This window comes from Camelina sativa, chromosome 1 (genome assembly GCF_000633955.1).
Source record: "Camelina sativa cultivar DH55 chromosome 1, Cs, whole genome shotgun sequence".
In the NCBI taxonomy this organism is placed as follows: Eukaryota; Viridiplantae; Streptophyta; class Magnoliopsida; order Brassicales; family Brassicaceae; genus Camelina; species Camelina sativa.
The window spans coordinates 7,207,054-7,227,834 of record NC_025685.1 but is presented as its reverse complement, the minus strand read 5'-3'; the positions used below and the strand labels follow the sequence as shown (position 1 = coordinate 7,227,834).

Here is a 20,781-nt window from a genome sequence, read left to right as displayed (position 1 = left end):
CCTTCTTATTACACTTTTTACATGCAATGTAGTACCACGCCCAGTCACAGTCTATGGTGTAAATAGTACATATCAGCTTAACCTTACCAACCTACAATCAATGAAAAATCTTTACTTGTGTACTTCACACACGACATATAAATCTATTAGATTAATTAAGTTCACAATGTTCACAGTGATACCTCAATCGAGTTCAAGATATCTTGGATGGTCCCATTCACATGTTGAGCGTAGAATTCTCCATTATTTGCTAACTGTAGCTCACGTTTTGGTTTGCTCTCAAGTAAAGTGAGAGCAAAACCATCATTTGGCAACCTAGACAAACAAAGATTCAAGTTATTAATTTCTCAAAACTGTATAACTACTATATAAATACAAAAAAAAACATAATTACTTATACTTACTTATTCTTGAACTCAAAAATCTGACCATACTCTGGATTTATTGTGAGTTGTGAGGCATTGAAAGCATTTGCAATCGTCCTTACATCTACGATAACAGTTTAAAAATAATTTAGTCAAAACTTGATAGGAAAATTTCCATTGGTTCATTTATGCATAGACACATACCATTGTACATTTTGATTTAGCAAATCTCAGAAGACAAATCACCATTTCCACATCGACGTCTTGACATGCAGCGTAGATTTGATCAGCAAATAATCTCTACAAAGTACATGTTAACCTTACATCACTGTGTTGAAAGAATAACAAAAATTTTACATTAACAAAAGTTTTCATTTAAAGATCGCCATTTAAAATGTTATATACCTCTCATCCCTGAGTTCAACATCAATCTTGTTTGTTGGCTTGTTGTTAACATCTATTGTCTCCATTGCACCAACATTAACCACTTGACCAACAATGTCTGTGTTAACAAATAAACGGATTTGTCAGAAGACACATAAACATTTGAAGAGATATTTAAAATTTTTATGTTATTCATACGATTACCTATTAGGAAGTTTGGGTTGAGGTTCCCGGATATTACAGAATCAAATCGGGAAAGATATAGGTATGGCTCGTCAGAGAGAGGATCTATCCTTGCCACAACGGTTTGAGTCATGAAACTCATCTTGTATCGATGACCAGTTGGTTTGAATTGGCCACCGGCAAAACTTAACCTGAAATTTTCAACAGATCTCCATTCTTCTTGAGTGATCTTGTTCTCGAACCGATTCATCAGATTCTTTTTCACTGTAGCATGAATCATTGTTCCCTGAAAATGACATTGTTGTTAAGATAATATTAACTTGAATATTGTTTGATTTTGTACATAATAATAGTAGCTCTGTGTACTTACCTGAGCATCAGCGAGCACCATGTCAAATGATTCACCAAATTGTGTTGTATATGTCCTCCATGTATGAAGGACACAGACTTGCACTTTCCAGGAAGTTTGAAAGGCTTGACATCTCGAAGGAAAGCATAGGAAGCAGCCATTGGAAGGTAAGTTTCTTAGTTTGGACTCGAGAATTGATGAATTTGTGATGATTTTACCGTATATGTTGATGAGATATTTATAGGTGATTCACGTATGCAAGCATAATGCAAGCATAATATCTTTGATTCTTTTAATTTCCAATATTTTTTCGAATATTAAGGTTTGAGGTTAGGGAAGTTTGTATTTTTGTGATAATACTATGAGATTTTTTGAGATTATGATGAATTAAATCTTGGTAATTTGATGGATGAAGCGATGATTAAGGTAATTTGGTTTATTAGTTGGTTATGATTTGTATAGTTACCCGATCTTGATTGTTGTGGTGATGTAGTCTTAAAGTTTCGAATATTAAAGCTTGACATGGTGATATAGTCTTAAAGTTTCGAATATTAAGGTTTCAGTTTAGGGAAGTTGCGATTTTGTTAATAATACTAAGAGATATTTTGAGATTATGATGGATAATTTTAAGGTTTTTGTTTAATATCAAATATCTAATGGGTTAGGCTTTTTTTAGGTAGTGGATTTCATATAAGCTGAATCAATCAAGTCGAAGCCCAAAAACGTTGAATTTGGGTTATTTTTGAGAGAGAACGCAGATCCTTAATACAAACGGCTCGGATAATGTCGATTGCTTATTTTTGACAAAATTACCCCTTCCAATTTTAAAAAAATACTTTCCACTACAATTAATTGAATGAAAATCTTAGAAATTTTTGACAATGTTCTAATTTGTACTTCTCCTTTTATATATATAGATTATAAGGAACGAGGGCCCCCAATATTTATGATGTGATCCTCGACACAATCAACTTTTTCTACAAGACTAAAAGCTGATGGGTCGGTCCAATGTAGATGATTTCATAGGAGAGACGTTTTCTACTTTTAACTCTATTGTAGAACAATCAACTTTTTTCTACTTGGACTACCAATGTAGATGAGTACATAGGAGAAACGTTTTCATTCTTTTTTTTCATTTTTTTCACCCTTTTCTTTCTTTTATTAATATTTAGTTAGTGAGCAATTCAAAAAAATTCAAACAAATTCAAACAAAAACCACCTATAGAAATGGTAAGAAAACACCAATTTATGAATTGGTAGTTGAGAATTGATCCTTTTACGTCCCTCGATTAGGACTTGCTTCCGTATATAAAATTAGTTATAATATATATTAATCATGCATGGGGTTAATCGTAAAACTCATCATCGTTATTCATTATCTGGCAAATATTTTTTCTTTTCGATATATGGCGATTCTTTCAAGAAAATAAACGATTTTATTGATACAATTATCGTACAAACACAAAACATGCATGAAACAACCTTATAGAAAAAAAAAAAAAACGAAACGGTCAAATGGACAAGCTGACGAAGGATCATATGGTATAGTCCTCACGACCCTTCCTTATTGCATCCATTACACACACACACACTTAAAGTCACAAACGGTTATCATCAAACCGCGTTTAAAGCGTTTGATCAAGCAGATTCAATTCCGTAGAAGAAAAGATCATCAAACCTGTCATTGGTTGGAGCTTTCCCAGCATGCATCACAAGCCCTTTCTTACCATCAATGGTCCCAGTTGTGGACGCTGTCCATCCTCTGCTACTCGGAGTCTCCTCCTCTTCACCAATCTTATCCAACCTCTCCCATTTTGACGTCTCTGTGTCCAACGCAAAAGTGCCATCGGCCAGTTGACCCGGACCCGCGTGAGCTAGTGGGTCCATCGCAATCTCACCTCCAAACAACAAAATGTGTTTTCCAACAACCGCACTAGCGAACACACTCCTTTCCGAAGGCCTCTCACCAAATGTTTCCACTTGTGTCCACTTGTCTTGTACAGGATCATAGTAATGAACATCATCTACTTCACATCCGTTGAATCCATACACAACCCATACCTTCCCTTGCACCACTTCGAGCCCTGCTCCTCCTCTAACGCTAAAGTTATCTCCTGGAGTCGAACACTGAACCCACTTCTTATCAACAATGTTATAAGCGTCTAGTGTCTTGAGCCGCACCGTAGCACTTACCCCACCAAAAACGTAAACGTTGTTCTCATCGGCTGCCATCGAGTGAAAACTACGAGGAGTGGGTCCTTCTTCTACCGGGGTTACCAGTTTCCACTCGTTCGTTGTAGTGTCAAATGAGTAGAAACCGTTATATTGCCGTGAAGCGTCTCGGCCTCCAAAGACATAGAGGGTTGATCCTACAGACACCATACGGACACCTAAGCAAGAGAGGTGCGGAATGTCTCCGGTGGCTGGAGAAATGGACCAAGTACGGGTCTCGAGGTCAAAGACATAAAGGTGTTTGTCGATGGGCTGATTTGGTGTGAACTCACCACCAAAGGCGTAAACCTTGTTACCTACCTGTGCTATGCCATGCGAGCATCTTTGCCCTGGACATTCTCCTTTTTGCTCCACCTTATATAAAATTTAATAATATTTGTTAATTATTTAGTAAAAATATTAAGATTATGATTAGTGCACTAGCTCCAATAATGGTGAGATGAAATTAATGTAAATATAAATGTAAGACTGTCATTATATAGATTTGAGTTTTTTTTGTCTCTTTATTTATCCTTCATTCTTTTNGCCGTGAAGCGTCTCGGCCTCCAAAGACATAGAGGGTTGATCCTACAGACACCATACGGACACCTAAGCAAGAGAGGTGCGGAATGTCTCCGGTGGCTGGAGAAATGGACCAAGTACGGGTCTCGAGGTCAAAGACATAAAGGTGTTTGTCGATGGGCTGATTTGGTATGAACTCACCACCAAAGGCATAAATCTTGTTACCTACCTGTGCTATGCCATGCGAGCATCTTTGCCCTGGACCTTCTCCTTTTTGCTCCACCTTATATATAATTTAATAATATTTTTTAGTTATTTAGTAAAAATATTTAGATTATGATTAGTGCACGTAGCTCCAATAATGCATGGTGAGATGAAATTAATGTAAATGTAAATGTAAGACTGTCATTATATAGATTTGAGTTTTTTTGTCTCTTTATTTATCCTTCATTCTTTCTTTTTTACCGTACGTGATTTAGTGATTTTGAGGTGGTAAACAGTCAAACCTCTTAAACATTGTTGAGAAGATTACTATACCTTTATCCATTTTCCGAGTAATTTCGAAGCGGACGGCGCCGAAGAAACATAGGCCCCGAGGGAGTGTAGAACGTAGGTCGAACGTCCGTGAAACCCAACGATTTTTCCACCGTGAAGCACAAACTTAGTCCCAGGTCTTTGTTCAATAGGCTGAGAGGTTTTGCCGTTATAGGTTTTGAATGTAAGAAACGTGATCATTTCTGTGGGCATATCATTAACTTTCTCACGGTAACCTTCCACGTATACGATGTAGTCATCAACATCAATCTCAAACTGGAAAGAGAAAAAAAAAAAATCATAAATCCCGAAACTAATCAACAAAAGACCCTCTTTAACAATCTCAACATAGATGAATCTATTAATTTCATACCTCATCAACTCCTAGCGGAGTCTTCTTTCCATGTTCATCTCTAGCAACCACTTGAGAACCATTGACGTACTCAAACTTGACGAATGCTATACCATCTTGGCCTTGCCCTACATACACCTTTCTAACATTGTCGTAAACACCATCATCCCAAACATCTCCAATCTCACCACCCTTTGCTGCCAGCTTTTGGGCCATCTCGATCTTTTGCTTGCGTTTGATAAATCTTACCAAATACAGTACCTGTAATATAATTGCGATATAACCTGTAATTACAAATGTAACCGAATCCTCCTATAAAAAACAATAATCATACAGTGTAAGAGAGAGGGAGAGAGAGATGACCTGAGAAGAAAGTAGTAGTAGGTAGTGCAGTGATCAGCTTTGGGAGGTGCATGGATATTTATTGACCTGTAGAAGATACAGGGGATGCTTTTCGTTTAATATATTTTATTGTCTCGTGATTCACGACTCCGACTATTTAAATGATGAATCAGTGGAGTGAATGATGGAAGGACATGTATTTTTGTGGGTTACTCCTTCTCTCTAATATATTGATGTTCAAGAATTTATTTTTGTCTTTCAAAAGATTGATGTTATATATTAAAAAATTAAAATAGTTTTTCTACTTTATGTTTTTTAATATGTGGCATTTATCTAATGGTTTATATTTTATCTCTTCTTCAAAAAAATAATTAAAATTAATTTACAAATAAAAGTTAAATTCTTTCTTAATATATGTGATAATGACTAAACATTAATCTATGAGGGACAAATAGAGTATTTAATAGTAATTCCAACACATATTTTGAGTCTATATATGTTACTCTCTCTGTCCCTAATAGTTTGATGTTTAGGATTTTGCACATATATTAAGATAATTGCGTGTAAAATTAATTTATTATTTAGTTTCTTTTTCTTTATAATTTTTACTTTTTATTTTTGGTCATTTCATGCATATGTGATGATTTATTTTTTTCTGACATTTTTTCTAGTTTTCTACTTTTGTACCTTTTTAATATTAAAAATATTTAAAACATTAATCTTTTAGAGATAATAAACATTCTCTAAAACATTAATTTATCAAGGACAGAGAGAATATTTAGTAGTTCCAACACGTATTTTGGGTATATATACGCTATTTAGTAGTTCCAACACGTATTTTTGGGTCTATATATATGCTCTAACACGTATTTTTGGGTCTATATAAATGCTCTAACACGTATTTTTGGGTCAATATATATGCTCTAACACGTATTTTTGGGTCTATATATATGCTCTAACACGTATTTTTGGGTCTATATATATGCTCCAACACGTATTTTTGGGTCTATATATGAATCAGTGGAGTGAATGATGGAAGTACACGTCGACGATGTCTCTTATAGTAGTTCATAAAATATAAAATAAAACAAATTCATTGTAAACGATACACATATTTTTGGTTAATATAATACGTAACGTACCTTGTATCTTCTCTTGGTCAGTATAGTAATGGCCCATATAGAACACACCCCAAAGGCCTTTAAAGCCCAAAATTATTTGGGTAGGGCTCTCTTCCACTTATTAATATTTATATATCCATTAAAAGTATTATATGCACGGAAAGGAAAAAAAGAAAAGAAAAAACACTTGTGATTTGATAATTGGGTAGAACGCGAGTAACAACTGAATTTTACTACTCGCGGCGCGTGCAGTTTCCGTACAACAGCCGTCTCTGCGAGTCTCTGTGACTGTGAGAGTGTGCAGGTCACTCGCTATCATCATTACGGTTATAACAGAACGATATATACATACACACCTTATATCGATACATACACTCACTCAACGACAAAAATAACAAAGATCTCTCTTTCTTCTCTCTCTGCTTCACTCGTCTTCTCCAATTTTACTCTTTTTTTTTTTCTTCCTCTGCAGAGTCTCTCTTTCATCACTTTCTCGGGAAAAAAAAAAAAAAAAAAAAAGTTTTTTGTTTCTTTCTCATTTACGATACGAAGAAGAGAAACCATGGCGCTCGTGAAATCTGAAACGAAGGCGTTGGGAAATCAAAAACAGCAGCATCAGCAGCCTTCTTCAAGGTTTACTTCTTCGCTTTACGTCGGTGATCTTAGCCCAGACGTGACGGAGCAAGATCTCATCCACAAATTCTCTTTGACTGTTCCTGTCTCCTCCGTTCATCTTTGCCGTAACTCCGTCACCGGAAAATCCTTGTGTTACGCTTACATCAACTTCGATTCTCCTTCCACCGGTAAACAAAATACAAAGACTTCGTCCTTTCTTTAATCGTTTCGTTTCTTAAAATCTCTGTTTTTGGTTTCTCTACGTTTAGGGGTTTCTTCGCTCGTTCTGTCAACCCCTAAAATCTTGTTAAAACCCTAGAGATTTCGCGAATGATTTCTCCAAGATTGTGTTTGATTAACAGATTATTTAGGTCTTGTGAGATTGATGAATCGCTTCTGATTAATCTTTGTTTGTTTTTCTTTGGGTGGTTTAGCATCGAATGCTATGGCGTGCTTAAACCATACTGATTTGAAAGGGAAGGCTATGCGGATAATGTGGTCTCAGAGGGATCTTCAATACCGCCGTACTACTGGGCTTGGAAATCTATACGTTAAGAATCTTGACAGCTCGATCACTAGCATTTGCTTAGAGCGCATGTTTTGCCCCTATGGATTCGTACTCTCTTGCAAAGTCGCTGAAGAGAATGGCAAAAGTAAAGGTTTTGGTTTTGTTCAGTTTCAAACTGAGAAATCTGCTGCAGCTGCTCGTTCTGCCCTCCATGGCTCTGTGGTTGATGGCAAGAAACTGTCAGTTAATTGTGGCTTTAAGCATGATTTCTTTATTGATTGATTGAAGGTTAATGATGAATGATTGTTTGTTTTACTTGGTGTGTTTCTTTCTTTAATTAGGTTCGTAGCCAAGTTCATCAACAAGAATGAAAGAGCAGCTATGGCAGGACATCAAGAATCCACAAACGTTTATGTGAAGAACCTGATCGAAACTGTTACAGAGGATTATCTACATACACTGTTTTCTCAATATGGGACAGTCTCAAGTGTTGTGGTTATGAGGGATGGTATGGGAAGATCTAGAGGTTTTGGATTTGTCAACTTCTGCAATCCAGTAAATGCTAAGAGAGCTGTGGGATCTCTCCATGGACAACCACTTGGTAACTCAACCTTCTTCTTCTGCACCCAATACTTAGTACATTGTCATTAGACCAGAGTTTCTGATTTTAGGAACTTTGCTTTTATGATTAGGATCGAAGACTTTGTCTGTTGGAATGGCACTGAGAAGTGATGAAAGGAAGGAGATGCTGAAGCAAAAATACGGGGGAAACTTTATTGCCAAGTCTAACATGGGATGGTCCAATCTGTACGTGAAGAACTTGAGTGAATCAATGAATGAAACAAGACTGCGAGAAATATTTGGAAGCTATGGGCAAATAGTCTCAGCTAAAGTGATGCGTCATGACAATGGTAAAAGTAAAGGATTCGGCTTTGTGTGTTTCTCTAACTGTGAAGCGTCCAAACAGGCTAAAAGAGAGCTCAATGGTATACTATAACTAATGTAGTCTAGCTCTTATCTTTGCTCCACTACACCTAACTGGTATTTACTGATTCAATTTGCACGACTATTACCCTTGCTGCTTACAGGGTTTACAGTTGATGGAAAACCATTTGTTGTTCGAGTTGCTGAGCGCAAAGAGGATCGACTCAAGAGGTTGCAGCAATACTTTCATGGAAAACCACAGCAATACACGCAAGTTCCTCCTGTTCCTTCACCAGCTCAGCCAGTCCTCCCATCTGTGCCCAGCAGCTTTTATGGACAACCACATCATTACACGCAAGTCCCTCCTGTCCCTTCACCAGCTCAGCCAGTCCTCCCATTTGTGCCCAGCAGCTTTCATGGACAACCACATCATTACACGCAAGTTCCTCCTGTACCTTACGGGGCATCTTATTACTATATGGCGCCTCAGTTACCACAAATGCTTAGCCACGAAAACATCACCACCTATGTAAGCATTTCTCTGCTTCTTCAAACAAACCCAAAACCTGTCTTCAAATTAAATATCACTCACACTTCCTATTATTATAACTCAGGTTCCAGCTGGCCAGGCTCCTCTCAAGGAGAAAAGATCAGTGCACCTAGTCTACAAACACCCGGTATGCCTTCATTAACACTAACATGTGCTGAATCTTCCATTATCTCCAAGGTTTTTATGTTAAGGTTAAAATGTTTACTCACTCGAAAATTTTGATCCCTAAGTTGATATTTTTCTGCAGGCTTATCCCTTTGCCAAAAGTGGTGCCAAACAGAAACTTGTCTTTAAGGGTGAGGGTAACCGAACTTTAGATGCTGCGACATGCTCAAAAGCAACAACATCTGCTGAGAACCGTAGAGAAGCATCACCCGCTTTGAAAGTAATGTTGTCACCAAAAGTGAAGAAGGCAGAGAAGTCAGGAAAACAAAATGCACTGATTGGAGGGAGCTGCTTAAACATTGGCCCTGCTGCGGTGGCTTGAGATCTCTCACCGCTTAGAATTCCACTCTTTTCATTTTAACCCTTCAATAGCTTTTGCTTATAGAAATTGTACAGATTTCAAGAGCTTCGATCTGTAGATCTACAACTCTTTAGCATTTTAATCATTTTGTTTTTGTGAAAAAGAACATGCAGAGGTAGGTTGTATATAGTTTCTGATACTAAGTGTTCTCAAACTTTTGGTTTTCTTGTAGTAAGCTTCAGTACATTTTTAGTAAATAGTGGTGGTTCGATACATAGTTCAAAGAGAAACAAATGTATGGCTCAAGGTTTTACAGAAACAGCAATTTGAAAAGAGAAGATATGACATATACTGAAAGGTCTATCATCAACCGATGAGAGAGAAGCCCTGTCCAATTAAAGAACTGGCAAGAATTTCATTGGCAGCTTCAGAGGGATGAACACTGTCCCAGAACACATACTGAGTAGCATTGGGGCATGTCCCCAACGATTTCGGATTGCACAAGAGTGAAGTTGTTTCGACTGTTCCTGTTCCACAACATCCTTTGGTTGCTTCAGTGAATCCTGTTAGACAAAAAAAAAAAGATGAATAATGTGTCATGGATTATCTAAAGCAGATCAGCAACAATAAATGTTATAAATATATCAGTCCATTTTTGTGACTTACCTGATTTGGAAGGGTTCTGAACAAGATCGTAGAGAGGAGTGAAGATGTCGAAGACAACAATTTTAAGACCAGAATATTGCTTCTGAAGCTTTGAAGCAGCTGCGTTAAGCTTCTTGTTGAATTGCTGAGCATCTGTGTTGAGTCTTTGAACACAACCTTTCTCATGGAAACCGAAAAGGGTTCTTGCAGCTGGAAGACACCCCGTTGGAGGCAGAGAAGTCACGCCGATCTTCCTTGCTCCAACCCCATACACTTGCTGCAACATTTAATCAAAACTCAGAATGTCTTTCTTGTATTCTTTGCAATTGAAAACAGCGAGGGATAAACCAAGGAAAATGTTTTACCTTGATAAATGTAGAGAAGTTATCGATAAGGAAAGATCCGTACTGATCAACAGTGTAGACTTTGTTAAGCAGAGGATTCACATAGTAGTTTTGAACAAAGTCACTGCTTCCTGCACTTAGGAGACAGATTGCTCCGCTTATGATCGAATCAGCTTTTTTGCTTCCTGCAATTTTTATGAGCTTGCTCTTGTATTCCTTGAAGTACTCAACTTGCTGATACAACGGGATCGCGTGCTGTCCCAAAAAAAAGAAAAGAACAAAATCAACAAAAAAAAAAAAAAGAAACAGATCTAAGAAAAAATGTATGAACAGTCACTTACATTGATAAGAGCAGCTTTGTCATCATAACCTGAAGCTGCAGAAGCGAAGTTAGCACCAATAAGAAGGTTCTTCCCTGAAGCTTCAGGACTTAGATATGCTGGTGGGTACTTAGTGAATCCTAGAGTCTCAGCTGTCGCAGAGTAAACACACAAAAGACTTCAGTTTCAAACAACTTAAAGAAGATAGATACCTTGGGTTACAAGTAAAAAGCTTTTACCGGTAATATCAGTAGCTAGTTTGCCGTTGCAGAAACGCCCGGTGGGTTTGTGGTTAGCGAAATCACGGCCATAAGGAGGATAATCAGCTCTGAAAATGGTCGGGAGGTAGTTGTTGTTGCCGACATCAACTACAGAGTCTCCGAATGTCATGATCGCAGGAACTAGTTGAGCAAAGGAGATTTGGACTACAGAGAAGGTAGATACCAATGTGAGAAGCAAAAACAACATCGTGCGACGATCCATGTTTTTGCTTTGGTATGTGTGAATGGTGAAAGATTACATGTACTTTGGTTTATATATATACATAGACATAGACAAAGAGGGTAGGAGTTAGTTTACTTCAATGTTGTTGTGTCAACTCTGAATAGTATACACACTCTCTCTCTCTTATTCAATATTTCTCCAACCATTTTTTTTTTGATTCGTGGAAAAAAACTGAACCAGCCTGTTTTTTGCATAATTCAATTTTATTAGGTAAATTTCTTAAATAAACTTTACCTTTTAACGGAAAAAAAGTTGCACATGGATGCAATAAATAGGATCTGGTCTGTGCTTAAAGTAAAGGAAGATGGAGGTTGTGAGAGTGAGTGAGATATATATAGCTATGGCTAATAAATGACGAGCAGAGTAGTTTCACGTCGCTTTGAATAATTGATTAAACAATTAATTAAAGAAGATATATAGTTATGTATTAGGCTGTTCTGTTTTTTTTTTTTTTTTTTATAATTTATCTTTCTTTTGGGAGAGAAATTTATTTCTCTGTCTACGTCTACGAATCAGCCTCACTGTATGTAGTGTAGACTTTACGTGGAAGAAGTAGAAATAAATTCTAATAAATGCTGGGTCTTTTAAATAAAACCAGAAAACATGTGATTTATTTCTCTGCATTATGGATTTTTATTTTTTCATGCATAAGGTCTGAATATAGCTGACCAAAAATAAAAAATAAATTTGAAATTCTGAACTCAAAGTAGTTTAGTTATCTCATTGTATGAAAACATAAGACATGCATGTAAGTGTAATTAAATTAAGAATTGTTATATAATTAGTGTCGGTGTCGTATAGCAAAGTAGTTTTTAACTTTAAATAGTTTGCATCTAAGCCTTTTATGACCAGTTCTAGTGGAGACTAGTAGAATCTAATCTATAATTACAAATTGTCTTCCATGATGAGATAAAATAGGTCAAAATATATAGGTCGCGAACGACGACGCTGTCTAGAAGACTAGAACAAACCGAATAAGGTAAAGCATTATTTAATTTTTTTTTCCCAACAATGTAATGCATTCGTTATGGTAGAATCGATTAATGCATTCTTTTTGCCCCACTTTTCTGTATCCCGTTATTATTGGCCAACCAAAATGCTACGAATACGAGGTAATCGTAAATAAAAACTCTTTCTATACATAAAAAGCAAAAGTAAATATAAACTCTTTAAAAGAAATACCAGTGAAGGATAAAGAAAACATAGAGAAAATTTGGACCGTTTATTCATACATAATATAAAATGCCCAAAGATCTTCTTTATAATAACGTACATTGTATAATATATAAATACTAAAAATAAAGAGGAACTATTTTATTATATATGATTATTTCTACAAAATTCGACGACGATTCCTCATTTCTCTCCCTCTCGCTCGCTCTCTCTCTTTACTTGGGCCTACGTGCTGTCTCCTTTGGCCCCGCCTGCCTTGCCAACTGTTCATTACAAAACTTAATTAACTTCAGCAAATACACTAAGCTACTAGTAGTATGAGAAAAAGTGATTAGTAGGTTTAATCCCATGATTATGTGATTCATTAAGGTGTATAACTAAGTGATCAGTGGCTTACCTGGAAGTAATGTTCAAGCTTCTTTCTCAACGTTGAGTGTTCTTTCTTCAGTTGATGAAATGTCCTCAAGCATCTGTGGATCGGTCGGCAAGTTAAAAGAAAACTAATTAGGGAGTCGAAAATCAAACAAGGCACAAGTTTAAGGTTCATTGGATTGCTTCCGTTTTTTTATTTATTTTCAGTTTGACCCCATAACTTTGTATTCCATATATCTCTGGAGTATGGACATATCCAGGTGTAAGTGTTAAAAGACGAACGTACCCTTCAGCATTTCCAGCTCTGCAGTATTCTCTAAACTTTGTGCATTCAGCTTTCACCTTACTTGCCCCAATACTACAAAAACAACGTAAACACAACATTATGTCAATACTCAATAGTAGCATTCCAAACTACGATCCTAATTTTTTTTTTTTTTTTTTTGTAGTCAAGTAAATTTTGTCATTGAATAATAATGAGAATCGAAATACGTAATTTTTTTAATATGTTCTTTGTTTTACACTCTTTTTTTCTTGAACACATTTTTTAACTACTAAAATCTTTGCATTTTTTTCCTAACTACTACGTGTTTTTTTCCTTAGGATAGTAACTGATTTTGTCAAAATTACAAGGGAAATTTTTACCTCGTGCTGCTTCCCTTAAACTGATGCATGTAACTATCGAGCCTGTTGAAATCAAATGATCCTCTTTCCCTGCATTGTAAAAATAAATTAGAAAAAGCGAAAAAAATTACGCAAAAATAGAAGGAATTAAAAAAAAAAAACTACTCACAAAGCTTGGTCAATGTTATTGATTAATCGAGCTGAATCTTTGAAGTATAATGCGGAAACTTCTTCAACAAAATTAGGGTTTGCATCATCTTGGAGCTCTTCTAACTCCATGAATTGTTCGTCGAGATATCCCTGCATGCATTTTCCCCATATTAGCTTTGATTCTTTCATTTTTCTATTTTCTTAGAAGAAATTCATAACTAGTAAGAATATAAATAAATACAAAAACACTACGAAAAAAAAATTAAGAAACCTGATCAAAGAGGGACTGCTTAATGAGTGCCACCTGCCTCTGCATTTTTGTTTAAATTTTGAGAAAACTTAACAATAACTAAGTGAGAAATCGCCCAAACTAATAATTCGTTTTTATCTTAGGTAATTCGTGTGGCAATGCAATAATGAAACGGTGGACATCTGAGATATATATAGGGGAAAGATAGAATATAAAATAATTTTATATTACACATCAAAAAAGAGAAAGTAGAAAAGAGAAGAGAATATTTATAAAAATGATGGGAACCTGCAACGTAAGGAACATGAATTATGTATTCTCATACTTCGAAAATATAGAAAAAGGAAACGTGTATTCGGTTTTATCAGCTTATTTCGTTAACAAATATATGCATTTCTCAACATATTTTTATTTATATTTAATTGCATATCGTAGGTGTAATATATCTAATGAAATATGTCTCAGTACAAGTTATTATATATTTGTATTTTATAGTAATTTTTATGTTTTAAGTTTTGAAAATGCATGAGATTTCAATATATTAGTGAATTCATCAATATAAGTTGCCCAAAAAAAAAAAAAAGTGAATTCATCAATATACGTTGTTTATTTATTACTAGTAGTGTACATGATGAATATAAACAAACTACTGTGGATGATCGATATTGCCCCAAAAAAATGATTGAAATGCTTCAAATCTCAATAAATTAATCAAAGGATCTCATGAATGGCGAATAGCGGAATATATCTAATACTATTATTTTAATACTTACATCATAGAAACAGGTAAATTTCGAATTAAAACCCAAAAGCTAAACGTTGCTGCTGTACGAACACAACTTTGGAAATGGCAGCAAAATATATACTAATAAAATGAATTTGGACAAAAATTTTTCTGAAAGTGAAAAAGAAAAGTTCTAATTTAATAATGGTATACAGTTCAAGAGAAATATATTCTCAACAAATCAAATGACCGTTTCCGTCTTGATTAATTACTGAATATTTAATACATGTTTTCACAAAGTTTTTTTAATATCAATATAATATGTTGGGTAGTTTTTAAGGTTTTGATTTCCGTAGTAGTTTATTTCTGGAAAGAAACCTAAATATGAATAAAATTGGACAATAAGAAAGAATGGTTTATTTCTGAAAGAAAAAAAGTGGAACTCGCATTGTAACAAACATTATTATGGTAGAATTGATTACTTTATTTCAAATAATTTTTAGCTAGAAAAATAATAAATCAGTGAACATGGATATGACCAAATATATATATATCTGTCAGTTTCATGTTTTTATTATTTTCATATTCTCTTAAACTAAATGGACATCTACATATATATATATAGTACACATAATTATGCAAGTTTTAAATTTCTTATCAAGTTTTATATCGGATAAAGTTGATGTTAAAAGAAAAATATCATATAAATTCAGCTAATTAAGAAAAGTTAATTATATTATAAGAAAAAAAATTCTACTACTAGTTATATTTTTTTTTGAACACATACTAGTATATTTTTGTATATAAAATATAACGATAAGTTGATTTTATTGGGTGTATTACACAACTCTTGGGCACTACAAATTTTATTGTGTGAATTCCAAAATTTCTTTACCATTTGACAAAACAATAATGAAGGTGAAGGTGTGTGCTGGTGAGAAGGTGTCCTGTGCCAAAGAGAGGCTAGTGCTTGTGCGGGTGCGTGCGTTTCCTACTTCTATTTTGTTAAAACAGTTGCTAAATAAAACTAATGGAGGATATGAGGAGATACGCCAAACCGAAAAAAAAAAACAAAAAACAAAGAAAGAGAGAGGGAATAAGATACATATGTCCAACGAGTAATAATAAACCATAAATTTCTGTTATTGGAAACAAGGAACAAGTATCTAAAAAGGAAAAAACTGAACCAAAAGCAGAGAACATAACAATTGTGATCTAAATGATTGACACAAAGACATAAAAGATCTTTTTTATCATTACAGCATGATTTGTTCCTTCTCTCTCTATCTCTCAGACAAGCATCGTGAGATATATCGAATTACACAAGAGAGAGAGAGAGAGATTGATCATGTACAGAAAACTTCAGCTTTATTTATTCCTCCGCCCACCAAACCAATCTCACATAAAGAGACTTGTCTAGTACATATTTTTGGGTGGAAGTGGGTTTAGAATATAAGTTTTTATTATTGCTTGATGTCTCATCTCGATTATTCTCCTTAATTCCGACCTTCCTCTCTAACAACAAATACTTTGTACCCAAAAAATTAGAAAGAAAAATCATGCAAAAGCTTGTTAGGTTTAACATCATAAAAAGACAAGTGATCATATCTAACTTACCTTTGGTATTTAAATCTAATGTCATTTTTTTTTTTACTTTTGTTTTTATCATAGTGCAAGATAAACTTCTAATAAATGCTGATGAATTTCATGACAATTATTTAATTTTTGTTTGGATAGTTGGATTGATGCATATGCCATTTTAATTATTGAAAACATCAATCACTGTAAATTTCTAAAAACGATCACATCTTAGTTATTAAAAGAAAAGAATTATTTTTTTTAAATGAAGTTTTGTCTATTTATAAGCTTTAAGGGTACTCTTATTGTTATCTTGACCTCTTTATCTGTCATGCACCTCTCGTTGGGAGAAAATATGAGGAATTGAGTATTAGGAAATGGAGTAATAGACGATAGGGTTAGGGTAGGTCAATAGCTTATACCCATAAAGAAGACAAAATCAGTCTTCTGATTCTTTAGTAGGTTAGCTTGTTCCACTATTAATTAGTTCCTATGATTGAAAGATTAATACATGTTTAATTGATTTTTAAAATGATATATAGATATTCTTCGGAAAGTTTGTCTTGAGATTTTTTTGTTTGATAGACATGATGCGAGAATTTGTGCTACTAAAGTTATAACAAGTAGCTATTAGCACCGAATTTGAACTAAGTATTTCGTAGAGGGCACAATGTTGATTGGCTCCTGATTGAAGATGACTCGTTAAAAGTTCACAAATGTCGACACGAAAAGAGTTTTTCTTATAATTATGCAGATTACTCAATTAAAAACATTCTTCTCAAACAATATCCAATAATTTGAAAGACGTAACTTCAATCATCTATCACCCCGTTAAATAAAGTATATGCTAAAAACATTTATTTTTATCCTCTATCACCTTCATGAATAATTACACCTCGGCGATATTATGAACATGATTCCCCTCAATCCGAAAAAGCTATAATCCTATACAATTATTTAAAAACCAAATAAATCGGCCGATAACGACTAATCATAATCATAAAAGTAAAAACAAAATAAAATATAGACCCGAGTTTACATTAAATCATAGGGAACCGTCTTCCGACATAACATGTTAATAATATCCAATTTCATTTACTCATCCCAACTAAAAAATACTATCAAGTTTTGAGTAGCTGTCGTGGTTGACAGTTTTACAAATTTTTTTGAGTATAAATGTCACAGGTGCAAAGATTTTTTTTTTTAAATGGTGCTATATTGCTAACATAATGGCCACTGCATGCGAAGAAGTTTGAATATTTGTTTGTGTAGATGAGGCTGTACAACCACGGCAACCATAGCAAACAAATTTCATTACTGTTTTACAATCAAAACTGGTGACAAGAAACCATCATAATAAAGGACGTTTGACCATTTTTTAGAGTATTTGATTTACATATAGATAAGAGATGACAAATTCTTCTAGGAACACGATTTTTGGCATTGTTCTTATAATTTTTAGTATAATTTGAGTGAGGTTGGAACTCTAAGATATCCTTGGTGGCTTATTTAGAACAAGGCAATTGGTACCCAAGATATTAAAGTAGATGTCTTAGTTCCTTATCATTCCTAAAGACCACCTTACCTTTACGTTAGAGGATATTTTCCATAGAAGTCCATTTAGAGTATAGTGGTCGTTTAGTCTCTAGAACCCAAGAAACTTAGTTAAACATAATTTAGGACTTAGCTTAGCTAACCCTTTTTCTCAAAAAAAAAAAAAGACTTAGCTTAGCTAAACATTGGTGAACAAAAAAAGAAAAAAAGAAAAGCTTAGTTAAACATAATTTAGGCTCCTACCGGCCACCATTTACTATCATTTATAAAGGCTTAATTTATGGTAAAACAGAGATCAAACTATAGTGTTAAAAATATCTCTTTCTAGTACTATTGAATAATAACCCATGCATTCATGGTCACACAAGACTCTATAATGTTAAAGTACTAAAATATGTGGTCTAACTAACTTCAAGTAGTTTTCTTAAATTTTAAAGAACTAAGAACTTTGTTGCCAAGTGCTTGTGCGGCCATACATACAACAATGATTTGGAATTCTATAGAGTTAGCCAGTTAGGTGTAAATGGCCACCTCAAACGCTTCTACCAATATAACTGGGTGACACAACCGGCGATTGATATAAGTTGGATCCATTCAAACCGGAAAATAATTACAAGAATAATCCTGATACAAGAGCCGTACTAGTCGTTAGAGAAGCGAAAGAGACGGTAGATTGAAGCACAAGAAAGGAACATATTTAAAGGTATGAAGATAATATTCACACATTTTTATTTTATTTTTCTGATAACAAATGTGAATACACACATTTGGACAAATGTTGACACATTTTTACTATTTTAGCATTAGAGAGTGACTCGTTTGGAATATTTTTAGGAACTTATATGGGGGCTGAACTGCAATCATTTACAAAATTCGACTTTAGGTTCCCTTTTCATTTTCTTGAAATTATTCCCAACACAGCATTGATTCTCTACTCCTGATTTGATTTGTGCTTCCATTGCTGAAAGCAGCTTCACACCAAAGAACAAATACTCTTACCTTTTTTGAGTCTCTTTCTTTTCTGCTTATATCCATTTTAATGTTCGAGTCGAACATTTAACAGTAGATATGGTTGAACGGTAGCAATAAATTTATGATTTGTAACATTTCTTATTGTCTAATCTCTAAAATAATTAATAAGGATGCCATAAACATTAAAATCAGGGATAGTATTGTAAGTTACGCTTATCTTATGTAAGTATGACGTGATGCTGAGAAATGTGTTTTGACTGTTTGGTAAGTCTGTTGTTACAGTTTGCTCTGTGTTTTTTTCTTTGGTAAGAAGTAAGTACTTGTTCTGTCTCTCTAATGGCTCAAAGCTTGGTTTGTTTCGTCCTCAAATCAGGAACATCCTCTGCTTTAATCCGGTCTTCTTCATTCCTTAACACAACAACATTAGATATCTCATATAGCCTGGATCGCGCTGTTGCCTTTACTCAAACCCGCACCATTCACCGAGCCATTTGAGTGAAACGCCGATGGCCTTGAGGGCTCTAGTTTCAATGATAGCGGGGAAGCAGAGGGAGAAGTTTCAGTTTCATGTCTTGTCCCCATTCCTATGCTAAGCTGAGACATACCAACCAGCTCGTCCATGTTCACTCGTTCTTTAGCAAATCCAGGTTTTGGTTTTAGGACCTGATGCTGCTGAGAAGAAGTCTCAGCTTCTAAAACATGTTCTGTTCCCTGAAGTGATGTGGAAGTCGCAGGGAGCCAAATCGTGTAAGTGACTGGAAAACAAGGAGGAAAGAAACCTCCCGGGACTAGCATTGGTGAAACCCCGTTCGATGGTTCAATAGCTTCTTCAGGCTGTTCCTGTGGTGGCGCCTTGGCTATGACCGCTTCAGGTTCCGTGGTATTATTGAGTGAGAGCTCTAGTGAAGGAAGGTAACTTTTGTTCTCAAGCTCCTTGCTTGGAGAAGAACGGTTTACGGTTTGGTCTTCTTGTGTTGGCGATGAATCCGTTACCTAAAAGGCAGCAAAACAGAGGAGACACACTCAATATACAAGTTTCCCAAATACTAGAAATAACAGAAAATCATAAAGAGATGATTGATGCAAACCATTTCATCAGTAACCATGTCAAAGAGGCTAGACCGTCTTTTCCTGCGGCTGGAACTTGTATGGCGAATGAAATACTTTTGAGCATGACTAGCCACTTGTGTAGGAGTTCTTGAAGTTACATAGTTTCTTGAAATACCACGCCAATCTCCTTTCCCAAGTTTCTGAAGACCTACTAAGAATAGCCTGTGTTCTTCCTCAGTCCAAGGAATACCTATAGTAGTAACCCCAATATAACAATATACATCACATTTAATAACCAACCACATAATGAGTAATGACCATAGACTAACTAAGCAGATGTATCATGACTTTTCCAATTCATAAATTAAGTATTTTGATGAATAACAAAAAACAGAATGACCATAGACTTAGAAGTTCAACAATATGATCCACCCACCAATGAGGCAACCCATCTAAGACCAACATAAGAAACTAAATTAATCCAACAATTCCACTAACCGGTTACACCTACAACCATTTCAATTCCTTCAATAACCATTAACCACTACCAATTCCTTAAAGCATAAACCTTTAGAGCAATTTCAATTACAAAAATTCAAAACTTTGCAATCAGACTTTCACATTAACAACAACGGATTACAAAAATAGAAAAGATTTCAAAAACGTAAAGTCGTGTCCTTTTTTACCTCGCTTCCTCTCTCCACGACGGTGACTAGAACCAGAACCATGAGCAGGATCATCAGATAAGTACCCTTCATTATGATGCAAACCAGAGTATCGGGCATGATCCGATAACGGTGACTCGTTATGATTAGACGTCGCTAACGGAGACGACGGAGATAAACGGTGGTGCGTAGTCGCAACAGCCGCAGCAACAGCCAATGCAGATAGATTACCCATACTCGCACTCTTTTTAATAATCGAACCATCCGTTAACCTCACACCAAACAGCTTCACCGCCGAGGAGGAACAAGACCCTCCTCCTCCACCTCCACCACCACCACCGCACGTGCCACGCGTTGGACACGTGCGTGAGTTGTGTCCATTGTTGCTACAATGCGAACACCGACGAGTCATTCGCACAAAAACACACAA

At 35.2% G+C, this 20,781-nt stretch overlaps 6 protein-coding genes across 7 annotated transcripts in view; 1 reads left to right on the top strand and 5 right to left on the bottom strand.

The window, feature by feature from the left end:
- The window catches only part of LOC104705032 (replication protein A 70 kDa DNA-binding subunit B-like), a 3,721-nt gene extending 2,398 nt beyond the window's left edge, over nt 1–1,323 (bottom strand). The window contains exons 1-7 of the mRNA XM_010421026.1: nt 1,303–1,323; nt 954–1,218; nt 771–867; nt 677–693; nt 405–489; nt 183–315; nt 22–91 (exon numbers count right to left, since the gene is read on the bottom strand). Of these exons, the coding sequence (XP_010419328.1) occupies nt 22–91; nt 183–315; nt 405–489; nt 677–693; nt 771–867; nt 954–1,218; nt 1,303–1,323 (688 nt within the window). The remainder of the gene's footprint in view (nt 1–21; nt 92–182; nt 316–404; nt 490–676; nt 694–770; nt 868–953; nt 1,219–1,302) is intronic.
- LOC104781292 (nitrile-specifier protein 1) lies at nt 2,695–5,436 on the bottom strand. Of its 2 annotated transcripts, none has more exons than XM_010505925.2 (4): nt 5,264–5,436; nt 4,922–5,184; nt 4,552–4,824; nt 2,695–3,867 (listed from the first exon to the last, which is right to left on the bottom strand). In XM_010505925.2, exons 1-4 carry the CDS (start codon nt 5,313–5,315, stop codon nt 2,920–2,922), a joined length of 1,536 nt encoding a protein of 511 aa, XP_010504227.1. In that variant the 5' UTR covers nt 5,316–5,436; the 3' UTR covers nt 2,695–2,919. The 2 variants fall into 2 exon arrangements, with proteins under 2 accessions (XP_010504227.1, XP_010504243.1); XM_010505941.2 differs by having other exon boundaries at nt 4,922–5,161; nt 5,264–5,434.
- On the top strand, nt 6,773–9,642 carry LOC104781273 (polyadenylate-binding protein 6-like). Its single transcript, XM_010505903.2, has 7 exons — nt 6,773–7,166; nt 7,413–7,725; nt 7,828–8,087; nt 8,179–8,472; nt 8,575–8,939; nt 9,025–9,087; nt 9,208–9,642. Exons 1-7 carry the CDS (start codon nt 6,926–6,928, stop codon nt 9,445–9,447), a joined length of 1,776 nt encoding a protein of 591 aa, XP_010504205.1. The 5' UTR covers nt 6,773–6,925; the 3' UTR covers nt 9,448–9,642.
- Nucleotides 9,633–11,284, bottom strand: LOC104781283 (GDSL esterase/lipase APG). Its single transcript, XM_010505915.2, has 5 exons — nt 10,975–11,284; nt 10,757–10,887; nt 10,437–10,670; nt 10,093–10,348; nt 9,633–9,989 (listed from the first exon to the last, which is right to left on the bottom strand). The coding sequence occupies exons 1-5, from the start codon at nt 11,216–11,218 to the stop codon at nt 9,793–9,795; spliced, it is 1,062 nt and encodes a 353-aa protein (XP_010504217.1). The 5' UTR covers nt 11,219–11,284; the 3' UTR covers nt 9,633–9,792.
- On the bottom strand, nt 12,443–13,961 carry LOC104781263 (histidine-containing phosphotransfer protein 4-like). The gene is made up of 6 exons (XM_010505892.2): nt 13,830–13,961; nt 13,578–13,708; nt 13,430–13,498; nt 13,071–13,142; nt 12,810–12,882; nt 12,443–12,675 (listed from the first exon to the last, which is right to left on the bottom strand). Exons 1-6 carry the CDS (start codon nt 13,872–13,874, stop codon nt 12,628–12,630), a joined length of 438 nt encoding a protein of 145 aa, XP_010504194.1. The 5' UTR covers nt 13,875–13,961; the 3' UTR covers nt 12,443–12,627.
- LOC104781253 lies at nt 18,751–20,775 on the bottom strand. The gene is made up of 3 exons (XM_010505881.2): nt 20,373–20,775; nt 19,725–19,936; nt 18,751–19,629 (listed from the first exon to the last, which is right to left on the bottom strand). Exons 1-3 carry the CDS (start codon nt 20,761–20,763, stop codon nt 19,069–19,071), a joined length of 1,164 nt encoding a protein of 387 aa, XP_010504183.1. The 5' UTR covers nt 20,764–20,775; the 3' UTR covers nt 18,751–19,068.

Excerpts from the sequence above, each read along its gene's own strand:
- LOC104781292 (XM_010505925.2), bottom strand. The coding sequence starts at position 5,315 with ATGCACCTCCCAAAGCTGATCACTGCACTACCTACTACTACTTTCTTC. Across the intron at positions 5,185-5,263 it reads TACTACTACTTTCTTCTCAG|GTTATATCGCAATTATATTA; the intron begins GTCATCTCTCTC and ends TTGTAATTACAG. Across the intron at positions 3,868-4,551 it reads TACTCGGAAAATGGATAAAG|GTGGAGCAAAAAGGAGAATG; the intron begins GTATAGTAATCT and ends ATTTTATATAAG.
- LOC104781273 (XM_010505903.2), top strand. The coding sequence starts at position 6,926 with ATGGCGCTCGTGAAATCTGAAACGAAGGCGTTGGGAAATCAAAAACAG. Across the intron at positions 7,167-7,412 it reads CTTCGATTCTCCTTCCACCG|CATCGAATGCTATGGCGTGC; the intron begins GTAAACAAAATA and ends TGGGTGGTTTAG. Across the intron at positions 8,940-9,024 it reads ACGAAAACATCACCACCTAT|GTTCCAGCTGGCCAGGCTCC; the intron begins GTAAGCATTTCT and ends ATTATAACTCAG.
- LOC104781283 (XM_010505915.2), bottom strand. The coding sequence starts at position 11,218 with ATGGATCGTCGCACGATGTTGTTTTTGCTTCTCACATTGGTATCTACC. Across the intron at positions 10,888-10,974 it reads ACTAGCTACTGATATTACCG|CTGAGACTCTAGGATTCACT; the intron begins GTAAAAGCTTTT and ends ACTCTGCGACAG. Across the intron at positions 9,990-10,092 it reads TCAGAACCCTTCCAAATCAG|GATTCACTGAAGCAACCAAA; the intron begins GTAAGTCACAAA and ends TTTGTCTAACAG.
- LOC104781263 (XM_010505892.2), bottom strand. The coding sequence starts at position 13,874 with ATGCAGAGGCAGGTGGCACTCATTAAGCAGTCCCTCTTTGATCAG. Across the intron at positions 13,709-13,829 it reads AGCAGTCCCTCTTTGATCAG|GGATATCTCGACGAACAATT; the intron begins GTTTCTTAATTT and ends AAATGCATGCAG. Across the intron at positions 12,883-13,070 it reads AGAGCTGGAAATGCTGAAGG|ATGCTTGAGGACATTTCATC; the intron begins GTACGTTCGTCT and ends ACCGATCCACAG.
- LOC104781253 (XM_010505881.2), bottom strand. The coding sequence starts at position 20,763 with ATGACTCGTCGGTGTTCGCATTGTAGCAACAATGGACACAACTCACGC. Across the intron at positions 19,937-20,372 it reads TCGTGGAGAGAGGAAGCGAG|GTATTCCTTGGACTGAGGAA; the intron begins GTAAAAAAGGAC and ends TTACTACTATAG. Across the intron at positions 19,630-19,724 it reads ACATGGTTACTGATGAAATG|GTAACGGATTCATCGCCAAC; the intron begins GTTTGCATCAAT and ends GCTGCCTTTTAG.